Raw genomic sequence first — 22983 nt, 5'->3', positions numbered from 1 at the left:
TCCTGGGGATTTAGGACGCTGCAGGTTTTTGATCTGGTCTGTCTCTGTGTTGAGCACGCTGAAGCAGGTGCAAACAGGAAGTCAGCAAACAGCATGTGTCTGAGTATTATAGTCACACAGTGGGTTTCCTGCTGTTGTGCAGCCAGCAGTACGCTCTGACCGATGAGGACTAAATAAGGACTGATGTGCAACGATCGAGCTGAGCTTCATCGTTCTGTTAAAACTGTGTCAGGTTCCCTGAGCTGCACTCTCCGCCAGGCATCAGCAACCAGTAACAAACAGGAAGTCTCAGAGCGTTAATGTGCAGCACGGGCACACCGGCCTTCGGCCACTTCTGACTTTAGTGATTGAATTGATCCCAGAGCGAGATCCATACGTACACGCCTCGGGCATGCAGCAGAACACCCAGCTCGTGCAGGGTGAGGTAAGCTGGGGATCTTTCTGGCTGGTTGCCACGGTGAACCATAATATCAGTGATTTATTGATGCTGGCTTTTTGGAGTCATCACATAGGGAGTTAATTCAGGGTAAACACACGCTGTGTTTACACACTGAAAACTCTGCTGATAAACTTTTCAAGTGCCAGAAAACCTTCCATGCTCACGTGCAGCTGTGCAGCTGTTTTATTTCTGAACTCCTCTCCGTCTCTCACCAACTCGTGGCTCGTGGGCCAGATCAGCCCTTTGAAAACGTTCACGTGGTCCACGTATCTGTGACCCTCACGGCGACTCAGAACAGGCTGCAGGCGTCGACGCTGACCGGCACAAGCACTCCGATCCTGATGGCAGACCGGATTTCACAAAGCTGAGTCCGTGACTGATTCTGCTGGGAACTACAGCCCCCTGTTTGCATGTGCAGCCAGCCTCATCCTCTGCTTTGGGTTGTGATGTTCATGCCGGTGAAACAGACTCTGTAAGAGGTTTTTCTAACATACTGAAGACGTTGCTCAGCTGCTGTGTTCTGCTGCTCTCTCAGGTTTGGGGCCGCCTTGTTGTTGCTGAACAGACTCTGGGTCGTGAATATGAGAGTAAATCACATATTCTGGTTCTCAGTCAAACCTCAGGTTCAGGCCTGCGTGAGCACAGCTACTGAGAGTTCACCGATGATCAGTATCAGCACTGCAGACGGCGCACAAAGCAAACCTGCCGTCTCTAATCAGCATCTCTACACTTCCCATTTAACCTCCCTGCAGCGTTGGCTCCTCCGGCTGTGTCACAGCGAATCATGTGATCCACTTTCATTCAGTGCTGCGCATTAAACCTTCCGCACTGAGTCAGCGCTCTCTCATCAGAGCTACATGCTGCTTTAACACTCACCTGCATGCGCTAAACACCTGCACAGCAGCCCTGTTCGGTTATCCCGAGCGCACGGCGCCATCTAGCGACTTCATTGAGAGGTGCGCTGGCAAAGCAAAACAATAACTAAGTTAATATTTAACTAATTATTTAATTAATCTAAAGACAAAAATAATTCTCATTTTATTACTTTGAAAAGTGTTAAATTTTGTTCTCAGTTTACTTATATTTTGGGGTTATTTACAAGTTTTATTTGTAGGTTAATAATTGCTTAACTTTAGTTTTGCTGTTTTTCTTTGACAGTCACTCAGGACGAGTATAGGACCAGCATGCACCGGGTGGGCCTGTGGTTCTGTACCAGAGCAGGAGAAGCAGCAGGAAACAACGAACACTGATCTTTTGTTTGTTGGATAAATAAACCTTAAACGCAACTTTTACCTTTTGTTTCTCAGCAGAGCTCAGCAGCGCCTTGATTTTAAATGGTTGGATGTTTGGTGGGACAAACAATGGAAAATAGTTTTTAGCCATGTGTTGCAGACACGAGGGTTACATCCACCCAGCGTCCGTGGTTACCATGGTTACTGCGGTGAATTAAACAGCTGGCACTGCGGCAACTCCGTGTTTACGTTTTCATTACGAACGAACTGTCTGACCTGGTTAACTTATAGTTAGGAGTATCGCAGATAACACCCACGTGAGCTGTGTCCTCGGAAATCTGGACTGGTGTGGACTCTCCAAGACAAACTGGTAAGAACGGTTCCCCACTGCACTGAAATAAACAGGCTATTGCTGAAGCACACGTGCTGTGTTATAAACTAAATGTGGATTTGCTATTAACATGTTTAGCTATGAAGGAAACTTTCCTTCCGTCTCGTTCGTGAGCAGCGTTTTCTTCTGTCGTGTGTTTCACAGTTTCTAACACAGTTAAACGCAACATCAAACAAACACAAATCAGATGTTACTTATTTTTGCTTTATTTCAGTCATCCTAACAGACAGCTGGTGCTGAGAATATAGTTGAACACATATTAATAACAGATGATCATTTCTGGACAGCGTCTTCTCTTCTTTCCTTGTAAAAAATATTTTAAATGTTAGTTTAAATTCAAAGTTGGCGCGAATGGTTCAGTCGAACACGTGCTCAGTGAGACATTAAACTAAAGTTATGAAACTTTAATCTGAGCCAAATTAAACAGTGACGTAAGCGTGACCCTACAGACAGACCGGGCCGGTGTTTCACCTCCACCGAGAGCTGAACCCAGCGGGGGTTGAAAGCTGTGTGCCGGGGTCCCAGACTAACAGACAGCGGCAGACTTGGAGCCGCTTCCGACAAACCAGCAAATAAACACTGAACATCTGATCTGTGACATTTGTGAGGTCCTTTCAAACACACACCGCAGCCTTTTTGACCAATAAAATATTCTCATACACGAAGCGACCGCAAACAAATAAACGTCACGACGCCGGTGTTCACGGGACAGGTCAGGAGACGGCCTTCGTTTTCTTTCGCTTTGTACGTTTTATCTGATTTCAGCGCTTTCGCCTCACAGCTGCTGTGTGTGCACTCACAGAGACTTCATTCCTGTTTCACGCACAACACACAACTTTCGCTGTTTCTCTTCTGAGTCTTGCACAGAAACGTTTAAGTTAAAAGAAATGTTATTGTGCACTTCCAGCCTAGTTGTAGAAATCAGCACTCCTGTTTATTTACGGTGATTTTAATTTGTTTTCCATAACAAAGAAGTACGTCCTGCACATGTTGTGACATCACATCCTGTTATCGTAGTCTGCCTGCCTCATTTTTCTGGACACGAATTCAATTTGAGAATCGTCTGAAATGATGGAGCAGCGAGTGCGTGACATTTGTGTAACTGCGCTTTCTCATCTGTGCGTGAAGCAGCTGGAAGTCTGCAGAGTTTCTCCGCTCCTTCACGTTCATTCACACAGCGCACTGCCGCGTGTTTTTTTACAACGTGGGAAACCGTGATTCAGTTTGCAGATACTTATCACAGCGCGTCCTGCCCTCCTACACATCAGACAGACACTTCCTGCAGGGACGCAGCACAAACAGCCCTGACTGTCTCTACGCTTTTCTCTTCATCACAGACCTCACACTGGTTTATGACTCTCATCTTATCATTCATTGTGCTTCCTGCTCTTGGCTGCGCTTACATGTTTCCACTGCCTTTAAGTGTCATCTGCATGCATCTACATGCAGGCACCGCACATGAATCCATCACATCCACACGCTCCTATGATGAATTCGTTTATGTGCATTTTCCCTCCTTAATGAAAACAAACACAAGCGGTGTAGCTTTGCGCTGCTGTGTTAAGACACCTGCTGTAGTTGTGCGTATCTTCCTGAGGTTAAGCATTAATCATCACAGTCTCTGCAAACTGTGTGCAGCTCAGGCTGTAAAGCTCAGGGGGGAGTTCGTGCCTCACCCTCGGCCTCCCCGCAGCTACGGTATGAAAACCCTACATTTTCTCCACCTCGATTTTCAGAAAACTTGACCTCCGACCTTTAAGTTGAGTTCACTGAGTTATCACGTTGACACAGACGTGCGCGCTGCCCACCTGTCCACAGGACCCCGTGTCTTTAACTGCATCTGAGGACGTCTCTGTTCATAGCCGCAGACGTGCTGGGCCGGGCGCCTGCTTTTCCCTTTTCTTTCATCGCGGCTCATCCAACGAGGAGCGAGACGTTGCGCCGTGTTGACATCATCACACGGCGGCTCTGCTGGGCTGAGCTCCGAGTGTGTGCTTGTGTTAAAGAAACAGACAGCTTGATGAGCTGCAGCGGGTCAGAGGAACCGCAGGTGTGACCTCACCTGTGGACGTCGCTCGCTCTGCGCCTGCCCGGGGTTTTCTGCTCTCAGCGCTGTGACGTCGAACCATTTATTTAGAGCACATTTGTTACTCTTTACTTTCACTAAAGCTGACATTTTCACTGTTAAAGAGACGTCATCGTCCCCTTCCTCTCTTCTGTGGACTTTAACTTTTTTTCCCACTTCTGCTAAAAGCTGATAAGTGCCGATCAGCCTCGCCAGATAAACCAGAAGTCTCTAAATTTATCTGTAAAGAATCATTACTCACAACTCATTTGCTGGAAACGCCTTCAATATGCATATATGTGTGTGTGTGTCAGGGAGGCGGGGCTTGTGGTCACACTGACGACAGCAGCAGCATGTTGCTAACAGGCAGGAAAACACCTTCCATCTGTCTGCAGCTTCCGCAGCTCCGAGCACATGATCTGCACTGACACACCGAATCAAACGCACACAGAGGACCCGAAGAGAAGCCGGAGGGCCCGCTCAGTCCCTTAGGGATCCAACACGCGGTCCGAGAGCCCGGGAGGGGACGAGGCGGGAGCTGAAGATTCATTCAGGTTTGTTTTTAAGGGGAAACAATCGTGACTGTGTGGGAATGTCTGTTTCAAGGGGGACCATGTGAAATGGATGACCGGCACACTCACACACACACACACACACACACACACACACACACACACACACACACACACACACACACACACACACACTGTGAAATAATGAACTAACAGAGTTGAGATCTGTGATCTGAGAGTCATTTTCTCTTCCTGCTCCCGTCCTCGAGTCTCGTCGTCTCCTTTCAGTAGTTTTCTGTCTGATCACTTCACGTCTCTGTGGTCGCTTTCGTGTCACTCTGGTGGTTTTACATCCTCTCGTGCTGAGCTTGTGTGTCTTTGGGGTTGTTTGACTGATTTACAACAGGAAATGTCACCTCTGTGACAGTTTGGTAATCTTTTCACACATTTCACAGCGTGTAGGTTTATTTTCTAACCTCTCCTCAATATTTCATATCGCTGTGTTAAAGGATTACAAATGAAGAACCAAAAGCTGCGTTCCTCTAACATCCAGCAGGGGCTCGAGCAGTGAGGTAAAACATGTTTACAGCCTGATACAGAAACGGTTTAGCTAATTTCCTCACAACAACTGTACGTGACTCACCTGTTTGATTGTTTCAAGGCTTAACGTTTGCATAATTGGGGCTGTGGCCTCTCTGACTGGCAGGTAGCTGCTAGCTGTCTGCTGGCCTTCGCTTCGGCTCGCTGGAGTCCCTGAACTGGACCTCCGGACCCCGTTTGTGATACAAAACCAGTGTGTAAACACTATGGTGTCCCTCTTTTATATACAGGCTGTTCCTTTTTTAAGGTTCAGGGGATAAAAATACTGAATGCATCCAAAAGCGGCAGGTTCCTGGGCACATGCTGAAATGCATCTTGAGACTCGTGGTTCTCTCCTTCAGCTTTCACCGCTTCGTCTCTGCGGTCTCGACACGGGTTTGGACATTTCTGCCTCCTCTGCTTGTTTATCATACAACTGCAGCTGCAGGTGGAAATTCTAGTCCCAAATCCTGGTGTCTGAGTGCCATGACCTTTAGATGACTCTTCATTTTCAAAGAAAGCTAAACCCCCAGTGTCGCTTTCTGTAAAGCTGATTTTCCCCAGTTTGTGTGACTCAGTACAGACGATTTCCTTCGTCTAAATTTTCCTGCTTTATTTTCCTTATTTGGACGAAAAATGCAACGCAGTTTATTTTCACTTGGGTGCACATGCGTCGTCCTTCTGCCACAAATATTCACAGAATGTGGATTCATCCGCCGCTGAAAATAGTCCTGAAGACGAGCGCTCTCTCCTCCGAGGCTTGAACAAAAGCCAGTGTTCAGGTGAAGCCACAGACAGAGAGGAAGTCAGATCGTGTTGGAGGCCACGTTCTCCTGGTTTGGGCTGAGAACTTCGAGGACTTCCTGTTCCACCTATGAGAACGAATGAGGCCCTCATGGGAAAAACTGTTAAGGTAAAACACATTTCTGCGAGTGTTGGGGGCATCATAGCGCCCCGGGGTGCTTTTTGGCATCCTCCATTTTGATTTGGGGCGTGAAGCGAGCAGCGGCCTCCTGATAGCATCACTTTCAACCACCACGCTCAGCTGCTTCAGCCGGGCTTTAACTTCGGGTGACCATATTTTGAAAAAGGACACTTGGCCCAGTCACGAAGGACTTTGATAAACTTCGTTTAAAGAAAATTTTAACATATTTAAATGATGCTTTTTCTGTGCCGTTAATGAATGGTGAAAGTCAAGAAGTCAACAAGTGCAAAAAAAGAGGACGCTTGGTCACCCTACTTTAACTTCTAACGTCTAGTTACCGTTAAGAAACGAGCGCCGTGGAGGGAGGACGCCGCGCTCTAAGCGTTAGCAGAAAGTGAATGTTTTTGGACAGAATCACCTTCAGAGTGAGGAAAACTGAAGGACGTGAGCAGGCTGACCAACGGTCCTCTTCTTTGGAAGTCAAAATATGACACGAGTGATGTTTTATTACGGAAGGCGGATTTGTGAAAATTAAAATGTGACTTTTTCTGCAGAAGCAGGTGGAAATAACTTGTTTCATGTGTGCAGCTCGCAGCGGTTGGCTCATTTCAGCTTCGGTGGTTTGATGGGATCAAAAAGAAATGTTTTTGCATTTAAATGCAGCAGATCTGTGATCCTGACTCGACGTTACAGGATGTTTCTTACCTGCTGATCCTCTCTGAGAGGATTATCACCAGGACAGGATACGTGCTGATGGTTTGCAGCTGTCATCACAGAATCTGCATCGGTTTGTGTGTCTTCGACATGAAAATGAGCTCCCGTGATCGCGAGCTTTCTTTTCTCTGACTTCCTGCTTCACACAGGTTTGCTGCGACCACAGAGCTTATTTTACATCCTGCACGTCAGCGTGTGCCCGTCTCACACCTCGGGCTCTGCCACAGCTCGCTGCTGTTTCTGAAAAAGCAGAAATGCTCAGAGGTCAGAGGCTCGTATGTAAACATAGAAAGCAGCTTCTCAGCCTTTTTATGTTTACGTGACGGTTACATTCATAAATGCTTTGCTAACAACTGCTGATGTACTGAGCCTCAAAACCAGAACTTTTGGTTTAATGTTCTATAAGATGTGCAGTTCATCTGGTTTGTGGCTGCTTATAATAATGTAGATAACAGGAAATGATTCACGATAAGAAAACATCTACAAACATCATAAATAACAAGTTTGAGGGGAGCTTGTTAGAAGATGAAGAAGACCTGAAACCAGCTGGGAGCAGCTGTGTCGGCACATCGGGAGGATTCAGTAGCTGCTGCTCGTTTTCAGGGTTTAGATGGTGAGAGATCTGAGGTAAACCAGATGCTCTAACAAACTTCAAACAGGGCGCTTCATGATGATTCCTCTGATTTCAAAACTTATTGACAAAAACCTGTGAGTTTGAGATTGTAGGCGTGCTGGATTTCCACTGTGAGCGTGAGAGGAAATTTAGTGCAGCTGAGTGTTTGAAGCCGTCGGCTGTAAACCTGTTTCTGTGTCAGCTCCTGTTTCAAGTCTGTTTAACTGCAGGGAGAAAGTGCCCTGAACACAGACACATCACAGACACATCACAGACACATCACAGAGTCACATCACAGACACAGAGTCACATCCCAGACACATCACAGACACAGAGTCACATCACGGACACATCACGGACACAGAGTCACATCACGGACACAGAGTCACATCACAGACACATCACAGACACAGAGTCACATCACAGACACATCACAGACACATCACGGACACAGAGTCACATCACGGACACAGAGTCACATCACGGACACAGAGTCACATCACAGACACATCACAGACACAGAGTCACATCACAGACACATCACAGACACATCACGGACACAGAGTCACATCACAGACACATCACGGACACAGAGTCACATCACGGACACATCACAGACACAGAGTCACATCACAGACACATCACAGACACATCACGGACACAGAGTCACATCACGGACACAGAGTCACATCACGGACACATCACGGACACATCACGGACACAGAGTCACATCACGGACACAGAGTCACATCACAGACACATCACAGACACAGAGTCACATCACAGACACAGAGTCACATCACAGACACATCACAGACACATCACAGACACAGAGTCACATCACAGACACATCACAGACACATCACAGACACAGAGTCACATCACAGACACATCACAGACACATCACGAACACAGTCACATCACGGACACAGTCACATCACGGACACAGAGTCACATCACAGACACATCACAGACACATCACAGACACAGAGTCACATCACGGACACATCACGGACACAGAGTCACATCACGGACACAGAGTCACATCACAGACACATCACAGACACAGAGTCACATCACAGACACATCACAGACACATCACAGACACAGAGTCACATCACGGACACAGAGTCACATCACAGACACATCACAGACACATCACGGACACAGAGTCACATCACGGACACAGAGTCACATCACGGACACAGAGTCACATCACAGACACATCACAGACACAGAGTCACATCACGGACACATCACGGACACAGAGTCACATCGCAGACACAGAGTCACATCACAGACACATCACAGACACAGAGTCACATCACAGACACATCACAGACACAGAGTCACATCACGGACACGTCACAGACACAGAGTCACATCACAGACACAGAGTCACATCACAGACACATCACAGACACAGAGTCACATCACAGACACATCACAGACACATCACAGACACATCACAGACACAGAGTCACATCACAGACACATCACGGACACAGAGTCACATCACGGACACGTCACAGACACAGAGTCACATCACAGACACAGAGTCACATCACAGACACATCACAGACACAGAGTCACATCACAGACACAGAGTCACATCACAGACACATCACGGACACAGAGTCACATCACAGACACAGAGTCACATCACAGACACATCACGGACACAGAGTCACATCACGGACACGTCACAGACACAGAGTCACATCACAGACACAGAGTCACATCACAGACACACCACAGACAGAGTCACATCACAGACACACCACAGACAGAGTCACATCACAGACACATCACAGACACAGAGTCACATCACAGACACAGAGTCACATCACAGACACATCACAGACACATCACAGACACAGAGTCACATCACAGACACATCACAGACACATCACAGACACAGAGTCACATCACAGACACATCACAGACACATCACGAACACAGTCACATCACGGACACAGAGTCACATCACAGACACATCACAGACACATCACAGACACAGAGTCACATCACGGACACATCACGGACACAGAGTCACATCACGGACACAGAGTCACATCACAGACACATCACAGACACAGAGTCACATCACAGACACATCACAGACACATCACAGACACAGAGTCACATCACGGACACATCACGGACACAGAGTCACATCACGGACACAGAGTCACATCACAGACACATTACAGACACAGAGTCACATCACAGACACATCACAGACACATCACGGACACAGAGTCACATCACGGACACAGAGTCACATCACGGACACAGAGTCACATCACAGACACATCACAGACACAGAGTCACATCACGGACACATCACGGACACAGAGTCACATCGCAGACACAGAGTCACATCACAGACACATCACAGACACAGAGTCACATCACAGACACATCACAGACACAGAGTCACATCACGGACACGTCACAGACACAGAGTCACATCACAGACACAGAGTCACATCACAGACACATCACAGACACAGAGTCACATCACAGACACATCACAGACACATCACAGACACAGAGTCACATCACAGACACATCACGGACACAGAGTCACATCACGGACACGTCACAGACACAGAGTCACATCACAGACACAGAGTCACATCACAGACACACCACAGACAGAGTCACATCACAGACACATCACAGACACATCACAGACACAGAGTCACATCACAGACACATCACAGACACAGAGTCACATCACAGACACATCACAGACACATCACGGACACAGAGTCACATCACGGACACATCACAGACACAGAGTCAGATCACAGACACATCACAGACACATCACATCACGGACACAGAGTCACATCATGGACACATCACAGACACATCACATCACGGACACAGAGTCACATCACAGACACATCACAGACACAGAGTCACATCACAGACACATCACAGACACATCACATCACAGACACATCACAGACACATCACATCACAGACACAGAGTCACATCACAGACACAGAGTCACATCACGGACACAGAGTCACATCACAGTCACAGACACGGACACATGTCAGTTAAGATCAGATGAGACTGTGTGTGGCTGATCAGCACGTGGTGTTTACAGCAGCAGCTGTTTAAATTCTTCTAAAGTTGAGTAAATGTTTGTGCAGAGAAACGTGTCTGTGCTGCTGCTCTGATTTCAATGTGTTTGTTTCTGTGTGTGTGTGTGTGTGTGTGTGTGTGTGTGTGTGTGTGTGTGTGTGTGTGTGTGTGTCTGTGTGTGTGTGTGTGTGTGTGTGTGAGAGTGTGTGTGTGTGTGTGTGTGTGTGTGTGTGTGTGTGTGTGTGTACCATGTTTACATATCTTTGTGAGGACCAACAGCCCTTATGCGGACAAAATCCCCGTACCCACAAGTTTGAATGAAGGCATGTTTGAGACTCAGAGTGTGGTTTTAGTGTCAGGGTTACAGTTATGTTATGGTTAGCATTCATTCTTGATGGTTAGGGAGAGCAGCTAGGGAAAACATCGTGTCAGTTAGATGTCCTCACTAAGATATGAAAACAAGAAAAAAAATGACAAAGGATGAACTGAAGCTCTGCCATCACGTAATGTCGCATACTGCTGTTTCTGATGTCATTTAGAAAAAAAAAAAAAAAAAGAAAAAAGAAAGCATTTTGATTAATAATTGACTTCCAGGAAAGCAAGGCTGACATTTTTTACACTGACAAACTGCAATAGTGAAAGACTTGTTGTGTCTTGTGTTTAGTCCTCATTTACTGTTAGTGAAGTATTTGATGAGCTTATAAAATATGCTTTATAAAACACATCCTAACCTAATCCTGATAAATTTACCAAACATTTAAAGAGACAGATTTTTCTCCTTCTCAAGGTTTGATATGGAGGATTCTGATGCATGTATTTACACAATTATATATTTGATAGGATGCATAGGAGCATAGGATGTATAGAAAATCTAAAAAAAGTTCTTAATGTCAATAAAAGTGCATCTATGTTCAAGTTTAGGAAAATATTTCACATTGCAAACACAGGCAAAAAACTCCAAATATACTTACACAGGCCAATATTTTGATACTTTAAAATTTATGAGTGGACTATGTGCTGATATCACAGAAGTAGCACTGATTTCAAAGTAATTAATTACTTAGTTACTTAGTTACTTTTTAAAAACACGATTTACAACCTGAAGAGGTGATAAAGCGATAGATCTTTCAGCCCAATTCTACTTTTTCTGCATAATCCATCATACAAAATGTAATCAGATGGAAAAGTCTCTTTTTAAAACTTGTTTTATTAGTTTTAATCTTTTAACTTTATGCATCAAGCAAAACATTTAATTATATGCAACATTCTCTGACTTGAATAAATTAGTTTAACATTTAAACCTATTTTCTGCACATTCCAGCTCATAAAATAAAATATTTTTTGTGTTTACACTCAGTCTTTCAAATAGATGCAAGTAAAACACAGCAGAAAATAAATAAAGTCAAAGACTCAGCGGTCCTTTTGCTCTATTTTCACCTGTAAAGCAGGAGCAGGGTAGGCGGAGGGTTACCCTGGTGTAGGTGTGCTGCGGTCAGTGGAAGAATCCGCAAGTTTCTCTGTGAGTTTCCCATTACGTCGTAGCTACTCGGTGCTTGTTGGAAGTTTAGGGGTTTTTTTCGCTGTAAAAAGAAGTTTTCTTCCCACGCACGATGGACGCTAATGTTTTTGTCACTTTTTATGGAATCAAACTCAAAGTAAGGTCAGTACTTCCCAGTGTTGGGTAAGTTACTTTAAAATAGTAACTTAGTTACATTACTAGTTACTTCTCTCAAAAGTAACTCAGTTACTTCAAGTTACTCGTTACTTTCAAAGTAACTAGTTACTAGGGAAAGTAACTTTGGTTTTACTCAGAATTCTCTTGTTAATGTGTTTCTTCCATAACTTTGCCAGTCTTCTAGCTTGCTTACTTGCCACAAGTGCACTGTGCCACCTACCAATAGAAAGGATATGATAACGTGCATATTTCCACGAGAGAAATCCCACGCCTGGACCATCATTGACTGCTGCCATGATTCTAGCCTACGTCACAGAGTCATGTGCGCCTTTTACATCCAACACAAAAACTGCAGTCGTGGTGCTTTCGATTGTACTCAGAACTCAGAAATTCTGCCTTCTGAATAGGAAGATGTAGGTAACACCAGACTGCAGATGAGCTGCATACAGGGCTGGACTGGGAAAGAAAATTGGCCCGGGCATTTTGACTAGAAACTGGCCCACCATTATAGGAAAACTCATAAAGCCTTTGAATGAAAACAAACACTGTTGTGACAGTGATGTACACTGTTTTGATGGTATATATGCATCAATATATCAATCGTTTGTTGTAAGATTCAGATAATTATTTTTTAAAAGCTAGACATTTTAAATGAGAATAAGAAAGAAAAGTATTTCTTTGTGCCCCCCTCTCCCTGTTAATGCCCTACATGCCCCCTTGGCCACACTTTGCTAGATCCGCACCTGCACAGTTACCAGCTGTCAGCTACCTAAAAAAGGATCCTGGGGTTATTTGTCTCTCAGAAACAGTTCATAACTTCCCTTCAACTCATTCATGTCACCTAAAAGGTAAACCTGTTTCTCCATCACCTGCTCAGCTCTGATGATCCAGTAAGGACATCTCCTGGTTTCATCTTCATGTTTCCCTCTCACCAGATAACCAAACCATATCATGACCAGCAGCTTTTTTTTACAGCTGTGGCTCCAGCAAACATCAGCCGATATTAGAAATTAATATTAAATAAATTCTAACAACAGCTGATCAAGCTTAAACGTGCTGCTGTTGTTTAGCGCGACATCCGCTGGTTTCCTCTTTCGGCGCAAAGTGAGCGATAAACAAACAAGAGAGAAAAGCCGATCAGCTGATCATCGATCAGTTTCATGATTGAAGTAGAAACGGGAGAGGGAGGGGGAGAGGATGAGAGGAGAAGAGGCAGTTGTGCAGCAAAGACACAGAATAACTCCAGCTTTGTGTCTTTTTCATTGTAGCTGAATTACGGGACAAACTGTTCCTTTTCACCTCAATAAGAAACGCGTAATATTTTCTCTGAATACCAGACGGGACGGTTGGCAACTCTAATAACTTATGAACAAAATAAAGTTCAACATCAGTAACTTCATAGCACCCACCCAGCTGTGTAGAAACTCCGTCATGCTAGCTAGCACGCAGTACGGAAAAAGTCAGAATAACGAAAATAAACTCCACCTACACTTGGTTCATATCTGACCCAGAGAGACTGCAGGTCATAACTTCTTACCTGAAGTTCAGTTCACACTTGGACCGGCGGCCGCCTGGGGTCTCTTTTCCTTCTGCGTCCCTTTTCCTTCATCCACCTGCTGCCTCCACCACTTGCTAATGTTACTGAATCTGTGGAAGCTCCGCGATAGCCACCACACGAAGTAACGAGTAACGACCCTATCTAAATCCCAGTAACGAGTAACGCGTTCCTGATTTTGGCATAATAACTAGTTACCGTGCTCGTTACCACAATAATAACGTAGTTACTGTAACGCGTTACTTAATAACGCGTTAGTCCCAACACTGGTACTTCCACACTTTAAACGCTGCACACTCATACTCTCTCTGCACTCGATATGTGATCCATTGTTGATCTGCACACAGCTGCTGTCACCAACGTCGCACTTGCTTACGTCACTGTCATGAGACATTCTCGCAAAAAAAATCACGGTTTTAGTAACGCAGTAACGCAGCGTTCCTACGGGAAAGTAACGGTAATCTAATTACCGATTTTGCAATAGTAATCCCTTACTTTACTCGTTACTTGAAAAAGTAATCAGATTACAGTAACGCGTTACAAGTAACGCGTTACTGCCCATCTCTGCTGAGCACATTGTTCAACATAAGCATATTTATCTCATTTCCTGTACTTTCCCCTCTGCACACTGTGTGCAACAGCTCAACCAGCACACTCTTACTTGGTGTTAATTAAGGCTGTTCAGAGAAAGTCACTGGGGTAGCTCACTTATGCACAAGGTGTCCTTTGGCATCTGTGGCTTGGAACATTAAGTTATGAGAATAGGGAGAGAGGTCTGTCACTGACAATTCATAATTTCCTTTGCATAAATGGGGGGACATGGGTAACATCTCAAAAAAACATTTCCATATTACATAAACATATTACATCCCAAGTATCGCAAAAATGCATACACACGAAACAGTGCAGAACGTAAAATAAGGTGCTGAACTTAAATCTATTCTATTCACGCTGCACAGAATAGCTCAAAATGAATTGTGTATTGTATATCGGGGTTTAGAGCAAAACAAGCTTTTTGAGAGGAAACTGTGTGTGACGCAAAGCATTTTCCAGCCTGGTGAGCTGAACAGGTAGGGCGAGCCCTGCACATCTGAAGCACCATGCTACAGCTTTGTGCATTTATGTTTGTGGGAATATTTATGTACTCCTGACTCAGGAAGGAGTTGTTTCCAATGCTCCGCCCAAGCTTTTCCTGCTGACACTGGTCTGTTTGACATAATGTGGCATATGTGTGTATGTATATATATATACATATATATCCCGCAGGCAAATGGGAACCATGAAGAGGCCGCTAGAAAGGCTGCAACCACCAAGTACCTGCAGAGGGTCAGGCAAGTCCTGAGGAGTCAGCTGAATGGTAAGAACAAGATCCGGGCCATCAACACGTACGCCCTGCCCGTGATTAGGTACCCTGCTGGGGTAATAGGCTGGCCAAAGGAGGAGATAGAAGCCACTGACATAAAGACAAGAAAGCTCCTTACCATGCATGGAGGGTTTCACCCCAAGTCCAGCACCTTGAGGCTGTACGCTAAGCGGAAGGAAGGGGGCCGGGGACTGGTGAGTGTCAGCACCACAGTCCAGGATGAGACAAGGAACATCCAAGAATACATTGGGAAGATGGCCCCAACTGACCGAGTGCTCAGTGAATACCTCAGGCAGCAGAAACCCACGAAAGAGGAGGGAGACGAGGAACCATCATGGAAGGACAGGCCCCTGCACGGTATGTACCACCGGCAGATAGAGGAGGTGGCTGATATCCAGAAATCCTACCAGTGGCTGGACAAAGCTGGACTGAAAGACAGCACAGAGGCACTAATCATGGCAGCACAAGAACAAGCTCTGAGTACAAGATCCATAGAGGCTGGGGTCTATCACACCAGGCAAGACCCCAGGTGCAGGCTGTGTAAAGATGCCCCAGAGACTATCCAGCACATAACAGCAGGGTGCAAGATGCTAGCAGGCAAGGCATACATGGAACGCCATAACCAAGTGGCCGGCATAGTGTACAGGAACATCTGTGCCGAGTATAACCTAGAAGTCCCGAGGTCAAAATGGGAGATGCCCCCAAGGGTGGTGGAGAATGACCGAGCTAAGATCCTGTGGGACTTCCAGATACAGACGGACAAAATGGTGGTGGCTAACCAACCGGACATAGTGGTGGTAGACAAACAGAAGAAGACGGCCGTAGTGATCGATGTAGCGGTTCCGAATGACAGCAATATCAGGAAGAAGGAACACGAGAAGCTGGAGAAATACCAAGGGCTCAGAGAAGAGCTCGAGAGGATGTGGAGGGTGAAGGTAACGGTGGTCCCCGTGGTAATCGGAGCACTAGGTGCGGTGACTCCCAAGCTAGGCGAGTGGCTCCAGCAGATCCCGGGAACAACATCGGAGATCTCTGTCCAGAAGAGCGCAGTCCTGGGAACAGCTAAGATACTGCGCAGGACCCTCAAGCTCCCAGGCCTCTGGTAGAGGACCCGAGCTTGAAGGATAAACCGCCCGCAGGGGCGTGCTGGGTGTATATATATATATATATATATACACATATATATATATATATATATATATATATATATATATATATATATATATATATATATATATATATATATATATATATATGTATGTATATATGTACATATATATATATATATATATGTATGTATATATATGTATGTATATATATATGTACATATATATATACATATATATATGTACATATACATATATATGTACATATATATGTATATGTACATATATATGTATATATATATATATATATATATATATATATATATATATATATATATATATATATATATATATATATATATATATATATGTATGTATATATATAGTTTTAATACACAGTACTAGTAAAACGTGTTTTCTGTGCACATCCATGCACGACAACAGTCGACTAGGACATTCAAGCCCTACCTCAAACGACTGTGTCCCACCTCTAAGCCCTTATTAACTCGTACTCCTCCTGGGTTAAGTCCTGGGATCCTGACTGCTAACAACCCTGTATATGTGTCTGGTAAAAGCTGCTCACCCATTCACAATGCTTTATGACTGACAGGAACTCATAAGCCTTGTTCAAAAACCTCCCATGGAGGAAAATTTGCAAAACAAGTGCTTAGTTTGAGAGGACAGAACTGAAGAGAGAAGGGGTCAGAGGCACAGTTAAAAAAAATCATCTGAAGATTTAAGAAGAGAGTAAGAAGATGGCTTTCACTGGTGATTTAAAGCTGATTTAGAGAGCTTACTCCAGTCCTTTCTCACTCCCAGGATATTAAACACAGGGTCTTCTAGTCGGTTTATACCACTGGCCCTTCTTCAATTTACTGAGTAGAGCCATAAACAGGAGCTATAACTCTTTGCCGTGGTCAGTACATTAAAACATGGACAAGGACGTGTTGTCCACTTGTCTGTCAGCCCAGCGGCTTCTGACAGTACAATGCTTTGGTATGAGAATGTATTGTTTTATCCAGAAGGGCTCATTTATATGGAGGTTGGTTTATTAAGTTTATTAAAAAAAAATTTGTAAGAAGTTTAATTTATGCGGTTCTTCTTCTTCAAACGTGTATTTTTGAAAGTACGCAGCACCATGAAACAAACGTTGGGAATTACTGATTTTACAAAATGCTAAGCAATACTACACAACGCGCTTACTCAACCAGCTGTTCCGTTGCAGCACTGGCATGCTGTGAGCACAAGAATAACCTCTTCAGGCTTTATACCTCCCTGAAATGCAGAAGTGTACCATGTGACAGTGAAGTGACACTCAAAGACGCGTTTTCTTATCACGCCCAGTAGCTGTGAGGCCCTGAGACACTGAGGTAACTTTTCTGTGACCACAAACTTCCCCTATCTGTGAGAATAATCAAGAACTGTGGTGAAACGACCCTCTCCGAACGACCCAGCCCAGGGTGGCTCTGCTTCCTGTGATGAAAATATTATGTGATTCTACCTCCATTAGCACCTTTTAAGCTGAGTGATAAAATTCACTGAAAAACATCATATGGAACCATTCTAGGGCTGCCAATATGTGTGATACATAATGAAGTTTTTCAATAAACAGGTGCAATGTATTTAGTATTTATGGTTGTTTACAAGAGACTCTTTCTTGCGTGACCAAGCGCTGATTGGCCAGTGATCCACGAGTATGTACGCTTTCTCACCCGAACATGTTGTCTTCTGTGTCAAAGATCTAACAATGAATGTAGAATTTGACATTAATTGATAGTAAGACAAAAAGTTGGTGTTTGTGTGTGTAAGTTAATTTAACCTTGACTTGCACATGAAGACCATCTTTGCAAAGTATAAACAAGCCAGCCACTCTTCAATCTTCACTTACAGTAACTGGAACTGTGTGTAATCTTAGCCAATGTGGTATTAATCACATGACAAGCTCAACAGACTGCTAAAGTGAAACTGAATCCGTGGGGTTTTCCACCGGCAATTCAGTGCACGAACCAGTGAGGTCTTCTCTGTGTCTGCTGATTTCAGGGAAACGGTTTAGCATCATAGTCCTCCTTTTAGCTTTAACAAAAAACTGTTTCCCCCAAGCAGTTTGGCACCATCAAAGTCCAAGCAGGGGCTTATTTGTCTGCCAAGGAGAGGAGTCTCCTACGGGTATACTAAAAGCCAAAAAAATTAAAAGAGATTGGGGGAGATTAACATCTTCTAAAAAAGCAGCTTTTTTATGGGAACTGTAAAATCCGTGCCAAGCAGTGTTTGTTTGTGTACAAGTTAAAAAGCCCTTGGAAGCTGGCGTTAAGTTGTGAAGATACTGGTCAAGTTGCAACATAAAAGAGAGAAAAAAAAAGAAAAAAAAAAAAGATATGAAAACAAGTGTGTGTGTGTGTGTGTGTGTGTCACAGCTGCTGCAGATTTGCAAACTTGCATGTAACAGTTTGAGTGAACCACTTGTGTACGCCGGGATCTCTCAGAGCCCCGCCCCCTGCTTGGCCGATGACCTCTCACAGTTTAAAAGGATAAACTCTCATTGGCTCGTGCCAGCAGCTACAGCACCTCCTTCCCACCTCAAACCTTCCTGCTTCTTCTTTGCTTCCCTCCTACGGCAGAGCTTTCCACTTTTCCCTGTCAACCTACACGCTTTCCTTCTCACCGACCCTTTAACACATTCATGCCCGCCTACACATCTATGCACCTGTACCTAAACTGGCCCCTTTTTCATGCTTCTCATGAATCCACTGCCAAATATGTGAAATAATTTATGAAATAAAAACATTTTTTGCAGGTGCTGGGAAAGAAATGAAACCAGTGTGTTTAAACTGACTGCAACACTTTCAGTGCAGACAGATAAAAACATGTGATTGTGCATTTTTAACGTGTGCTCGATCGATCTCTCTGCGTTTCTACAGAGCGAGATGAATTCATCCGACGCTGTAATACAAATGAGATTTTGTGGTTTAATCTTTGGAGTGGATCCTCTTCCTGTTTTCAGGCCGACAGTGAATGCCGCCGTGAGCAGCCCTGCAGCCTCTCTGCTTTCACCTCCCGACGAGCGCCACCTCACGATGACTCCTGCCACCAATCTCAGCACCGGCGGCGCTCCGGAGGAGAAGCCCTGCATCGTCAACGACCAGATGGGACCCTTCACAGTTGTCTACATCCTCATCTTCATCATCAGTCTGCCTGGAAATCTGGTGTCAGTGTGGGCCTTCATCCGCAGCCCCAGAGCCAAGGTAGGCAGGACGACTCGAGATGACCCGAGGTCACACACGAGGTGAAAAGTGAGGCGAATGTCCTGTGGCGAGGTGTCACATGACAGTGTAAAGGTGCTTGAAGAGCACGTATTAGATAAGAGAAGAAGAAGTGATGAGAGGATTTGTGGTCAGTTATGGTGAAATGAGCTGGAATGAGGATTTCTCTGACCCCGTGACTCACTGTAAGCTTCTCTTTTCCTCGGACATAGAAGAAGATATAGTCGAGGTTTTAAAAATGAAGCTTTAAAATGAAATCGTCCATCAGCCTCTGACTCTTCTGAGCTCAAAGCTCTCAGATGGAGATGTGGACAAAAAGAAGGCAGATTTAAAGCCCTTTTGCATCAGTACCTACTCAGATCAACCGGTTTTCCATTACAACCCAGTGTGCGTGCTTGTCGTCATAGCAACGCATCTGTGTGGCCAGCGACATAATCATGCGATACGAACGCTACAAGAAAGGACGTCGAGGCAAGAATAAACCTGCTGCTTTCCTTCGTTGCCGAGTTTTAAAAAATGACAGTTTTAATTTTTGCGAGTGAGACGCTCTCATGACTCATCGAGTGGCGCTTCTGACCGGCCAATATGTGGCACGCAGTCTGATGATGTCACATTTTAGTACCTGCCTGGGTGAGCAGGGACTATGACCTAATGGAAAACCCTGGAAACCGTGGCGAACGGTTGCCAAGTCGATCCGATTAGGTACTAATGAAAATGGGGCATAAGACGCTTCAGCACAGCCTTAAAAACACCCATGAACACACATTTACCCCAGTGTGGGGTAAGTACTCCTACCTTACCCAAACTACAGGTTCTGGACAAATTCAAAGAGCTTTTGGTCATTTTAAATTTCATTTGTTAGAATTTATTAATTTTCCCCTGAACTGCAGTTCCTCTAATGTCCACTGGAGGCTCCGACAGTGAGTCAGTCCCCACAGTCCTGCATGTTCAAAGGTCCAACAGAACTGCTTCACAACAAATGCATGAAGTTTATTTTAAACACTCACCTGGTTAGATAGTATTAAGGCAGCTGCAGCACAGGTGGCTGTAGTAGCAGAGCTGATGATCTGAGTCCGTGTCCATGTTTAGATGTTTTTGTGTCCCTCAGCAGAAGAGCGCCAGCATCTACCTGATTAACCTGCTGGTGGCCGACCTGCTGCTCCTGCTCGCGCTGCCCTTTAAGATCATGAAGGACCTCGGGGTGGCGCCGTGGAACCTCATGGTGTTCCACTGCCAGGCCAGCGCCGTCACCATCTACATCAGCCTCTACGCATCCATCGCCTTCCTCGCCTTCATCATCACGGACCGCTACCTGCAGGTACTCTCCAAAAATGTTCAAAAGCAGCGCTCTGGTTAGTGGGCACCACGCACCGTGCGGTCTTTCTTATGTGTTTAGATTGAAATCGTTTTCAGACATCAGAAACAAAAATGTGAGTGTCCTCCTGCAGGAATGCCACACTGTGCGCTCTCTGCGGCTGCAGGAGGTCGGCTTCGCCCGGCTGCTGTCGCTGGTCGTCTGGCTGCTGCTGCTGCTCATCATGGTGCCCAACATGGCCCTGCCAATAAAACAGGTCACGGTAAGGCAACAGTCCTGACAATAAAGCCTCTGTGACCGTTGGAGGTGCACGATTCACATGTCTAAAGTGCACCATGCAGGCCGGCGGCGGCTATTGGAGACGTTTTCAGAATCAGAATCAGAATCAGAAAGGGTTTTATTGCCAAATGTTGAGCAGGTTTACAACATTAGGAAATTGCTGCTGTTTTGTCCTCTGAGCAGAAGGAGGTGACACTGTGCCTCAGACTGGTGTGTTTCTGTTGCTCCTGCAGGAGCAGACCTACCTCAGCTGCTCTTCTCTGAAGAAGGACATCAGCCTTCACTGGCACGCTCTCACGGTCTTCCTTTGCACGGCGCTCTTCCTCAACGCCTCCGCCGCCACGCTCATCTCCAGCACCCTGGCTGTCAAAAAGCTCCTGCGCAGCCGCAGCGACCCCAAACTCTGGGCGAACGCCAGGAGGGTGGCGGCAAGCGTGGCGGCTGTGGCGTTGGCCTATGTATTCAGCTTCGTCCCCTACCACGTGGTCCGCACGCCGTACACGCTGGCCCAGACCAAACTCATCACAGACTGTGAAACCAAGAAGCGGCTGTTTCTGGGGAAGGAGTCCACTCTGCTGCTGAGCGTGCTCCACCTCTGCTTCGACCCGCTCATCTTCTTCTACCTTAACGCCCCGTTCAGACACACCATCAGAAAGCTGTTTCCCTGCCTCGGAAACCACGCCATCAGAGACGCAAAGGAGGAGGCGGCAGAGGAAATGATGCAGCCGGCGACCTCTGCACAGCAAGAGGCTGCATGCTAACCACACCGTCTCCTCCAGGATGGTACTTAGCTTAGCACAATGACTGGAAACTGTTAGCTTAAATGCTCTCTTGAAAGACTACAAACATGGACTAAAGACTTACAGATGCTCCTCCATGTGCAACAGGATTCAACTTGACTTATTAAACTTATAGATTATTACTCACTGTTCAGTTTTTATCAGTGTGACTGGTGTTAATAAAATGAAGACTAACAGGTGAAATGATTAAACTCTGTGATGCTGTTACATAGACTGTAACTTTATATTATTATTGATTCATAAAGATGAAACAAAGAGAACAAACCCGATTGGTCCTTTTAAGTGCTGTGAGCGTCTGTCACCAGCAGAGGGCAGCAGTAACCAGTGTTCACCACAGTGCTCCTCAACTGAAACACCTTATAGAACCTTATGATATCCCGCTTGTCTTTTTCAACAGAGGACACAATTATTAAAGCTAAATACCACAACAAAAAACATTTTTAATGTCATGACAACAGGTCAGAAAGCAGAATCTAAACACTGTGATGACGATGTACTTAAAGTGTGTCTTGGGAACATTTATTGAAGAAGTCTTTTGCCAATAGCCATATTCTGAAATCGAACACCATCGACAGCAGCACTCTGACCTGACCTCTGTGTGAGGTCTGTCACTCATCGCGGTGCTGATGCACGCTCAATTATCCAGGTAAGTAAATCCCAAAAGGTTGAGTCTGTTCATCTGGAGGTTTCAGTGGGAGAAACGTTTCATCATCATCAGCTGACGTCTTCAGTCTCAACTGACTGCAGGTTTCAACCTTATAAACAGGACATTTGAACAATGACTGAAACCAGCAGCACTGATGAACAACGGGCTGGGAGGTCAGTTCATGATCATTAATATACAAATTCTCATGACCACTGATCAAAGCCCACTGATCAATAACCATGAGTACCATTCACAGAGAGTTGGGGAAAAGCTGCAATCACAGCATTGTAGGATGGTGACAGATGTACCCTTAGGCCCCCTCCTCCATTCAGAGATGGTCTTTCCCTCACGTTCCTTCAGTGCTGCTGGTTTCAGTCATTGTGCAAATGTCCTGTTTATAATGTTGGAAAC

General features: G+C 45.3%; 1 protein-coding gene across 3 annotated transcripts; it reads left to right on the top strand.

Annotated features, from left to right (window-relative positions):
• Positions 1 to 4480: 4480 nt before the first annotated feature.
• Positions 4481 to 22179, top strand: gpr171 (G protein-coupled receptor 171). Of its 3 annotated transcripts, XM_080889337.1 has the most exons (6): positions 4916 to 5070; positions 5149 to 5211; positions 19274 to 19514; positions 20641 to 20850; positions 20981 to 21109; positions 21360 to 22179. In XM_080889337.1, exons 3-6 carry the CDS (start codon positions 19347 to 19349, stop codon positions 21885 to 21887), a joined length of 1035 nt encoding a protein of 344 aa, XP_080745463.1. In that variant the 5' UTR covers positions 4916 to 5070; positions 5149 to 5211; positions 19274 to 19346; the 3' UTR covers positions 21888 to 22179. The 3 variants fall into 3 exon arrangements, with proteins under 3 accessions (XP_080745464.1, XP_080745462.1, XP_080745463.1); XM_080889338.1 differs by lacking the exons at positions 4916 to 5070; positions 5149 to 5211 and adding an exon at positions 4481 to 4681 and having other exon boundaries at positions 20644 to 20850; XM_080889336.1 differs by lacking the exons at positions 4916 to 5070; positions 5149 to 5211 and adding an exon at positions 4481 to 4681.
• The last annotated feature ends 804 nt before the right edge of the window (positions 22180 to 22983 follow it).

The sequence above is a fragment of the Rhamphochromis sp. 'chilingali' genome (assembly GCF_963969265.1).
Source record: "Rhamphochromis sp. 'chilingali' genome assembly, chromosome: 8".
Classification (NCBI taxonomy): domain Eukaryota; kingdom Metazoa; phylum Chordata; class Actinopteri; order Cichliformes; family Cichlidae; genus Rhamphochromis; species Rhamphochromis sp. 'chilingali'.
This window is presented reverse-complemented; position numbering and strand designations above follow the sequence as displayed.

What these genes read in the sequence shown, in the direction of transcription:
- gpr171 (XM_080889336.1), top strand. Translation starts at nt 19,347, where the DNA reads ATGACTCCTGCCACCAATCTCAGCACCGGCGGCGCTCCGGAGGAGAAG. An exon ending in TCCGCAGCCCCAGAGCCAAG is followed by an intron (nt 19,515 to 20,640) that starts GTAGGCAGGACG and finishes TGTGTCCCTCAG; the next exon opens with CAGAAGAGCGCCAGCATCTA. An exon ending in TCACGGACCGCTACCTGCAG is followed by an intron (nt 20,851 to 20,980) that starts GTACTCTCCAAA and finishes GTCCTCCTGCAG; the next exon opens with GAATGCCACACTGTGCGCTC.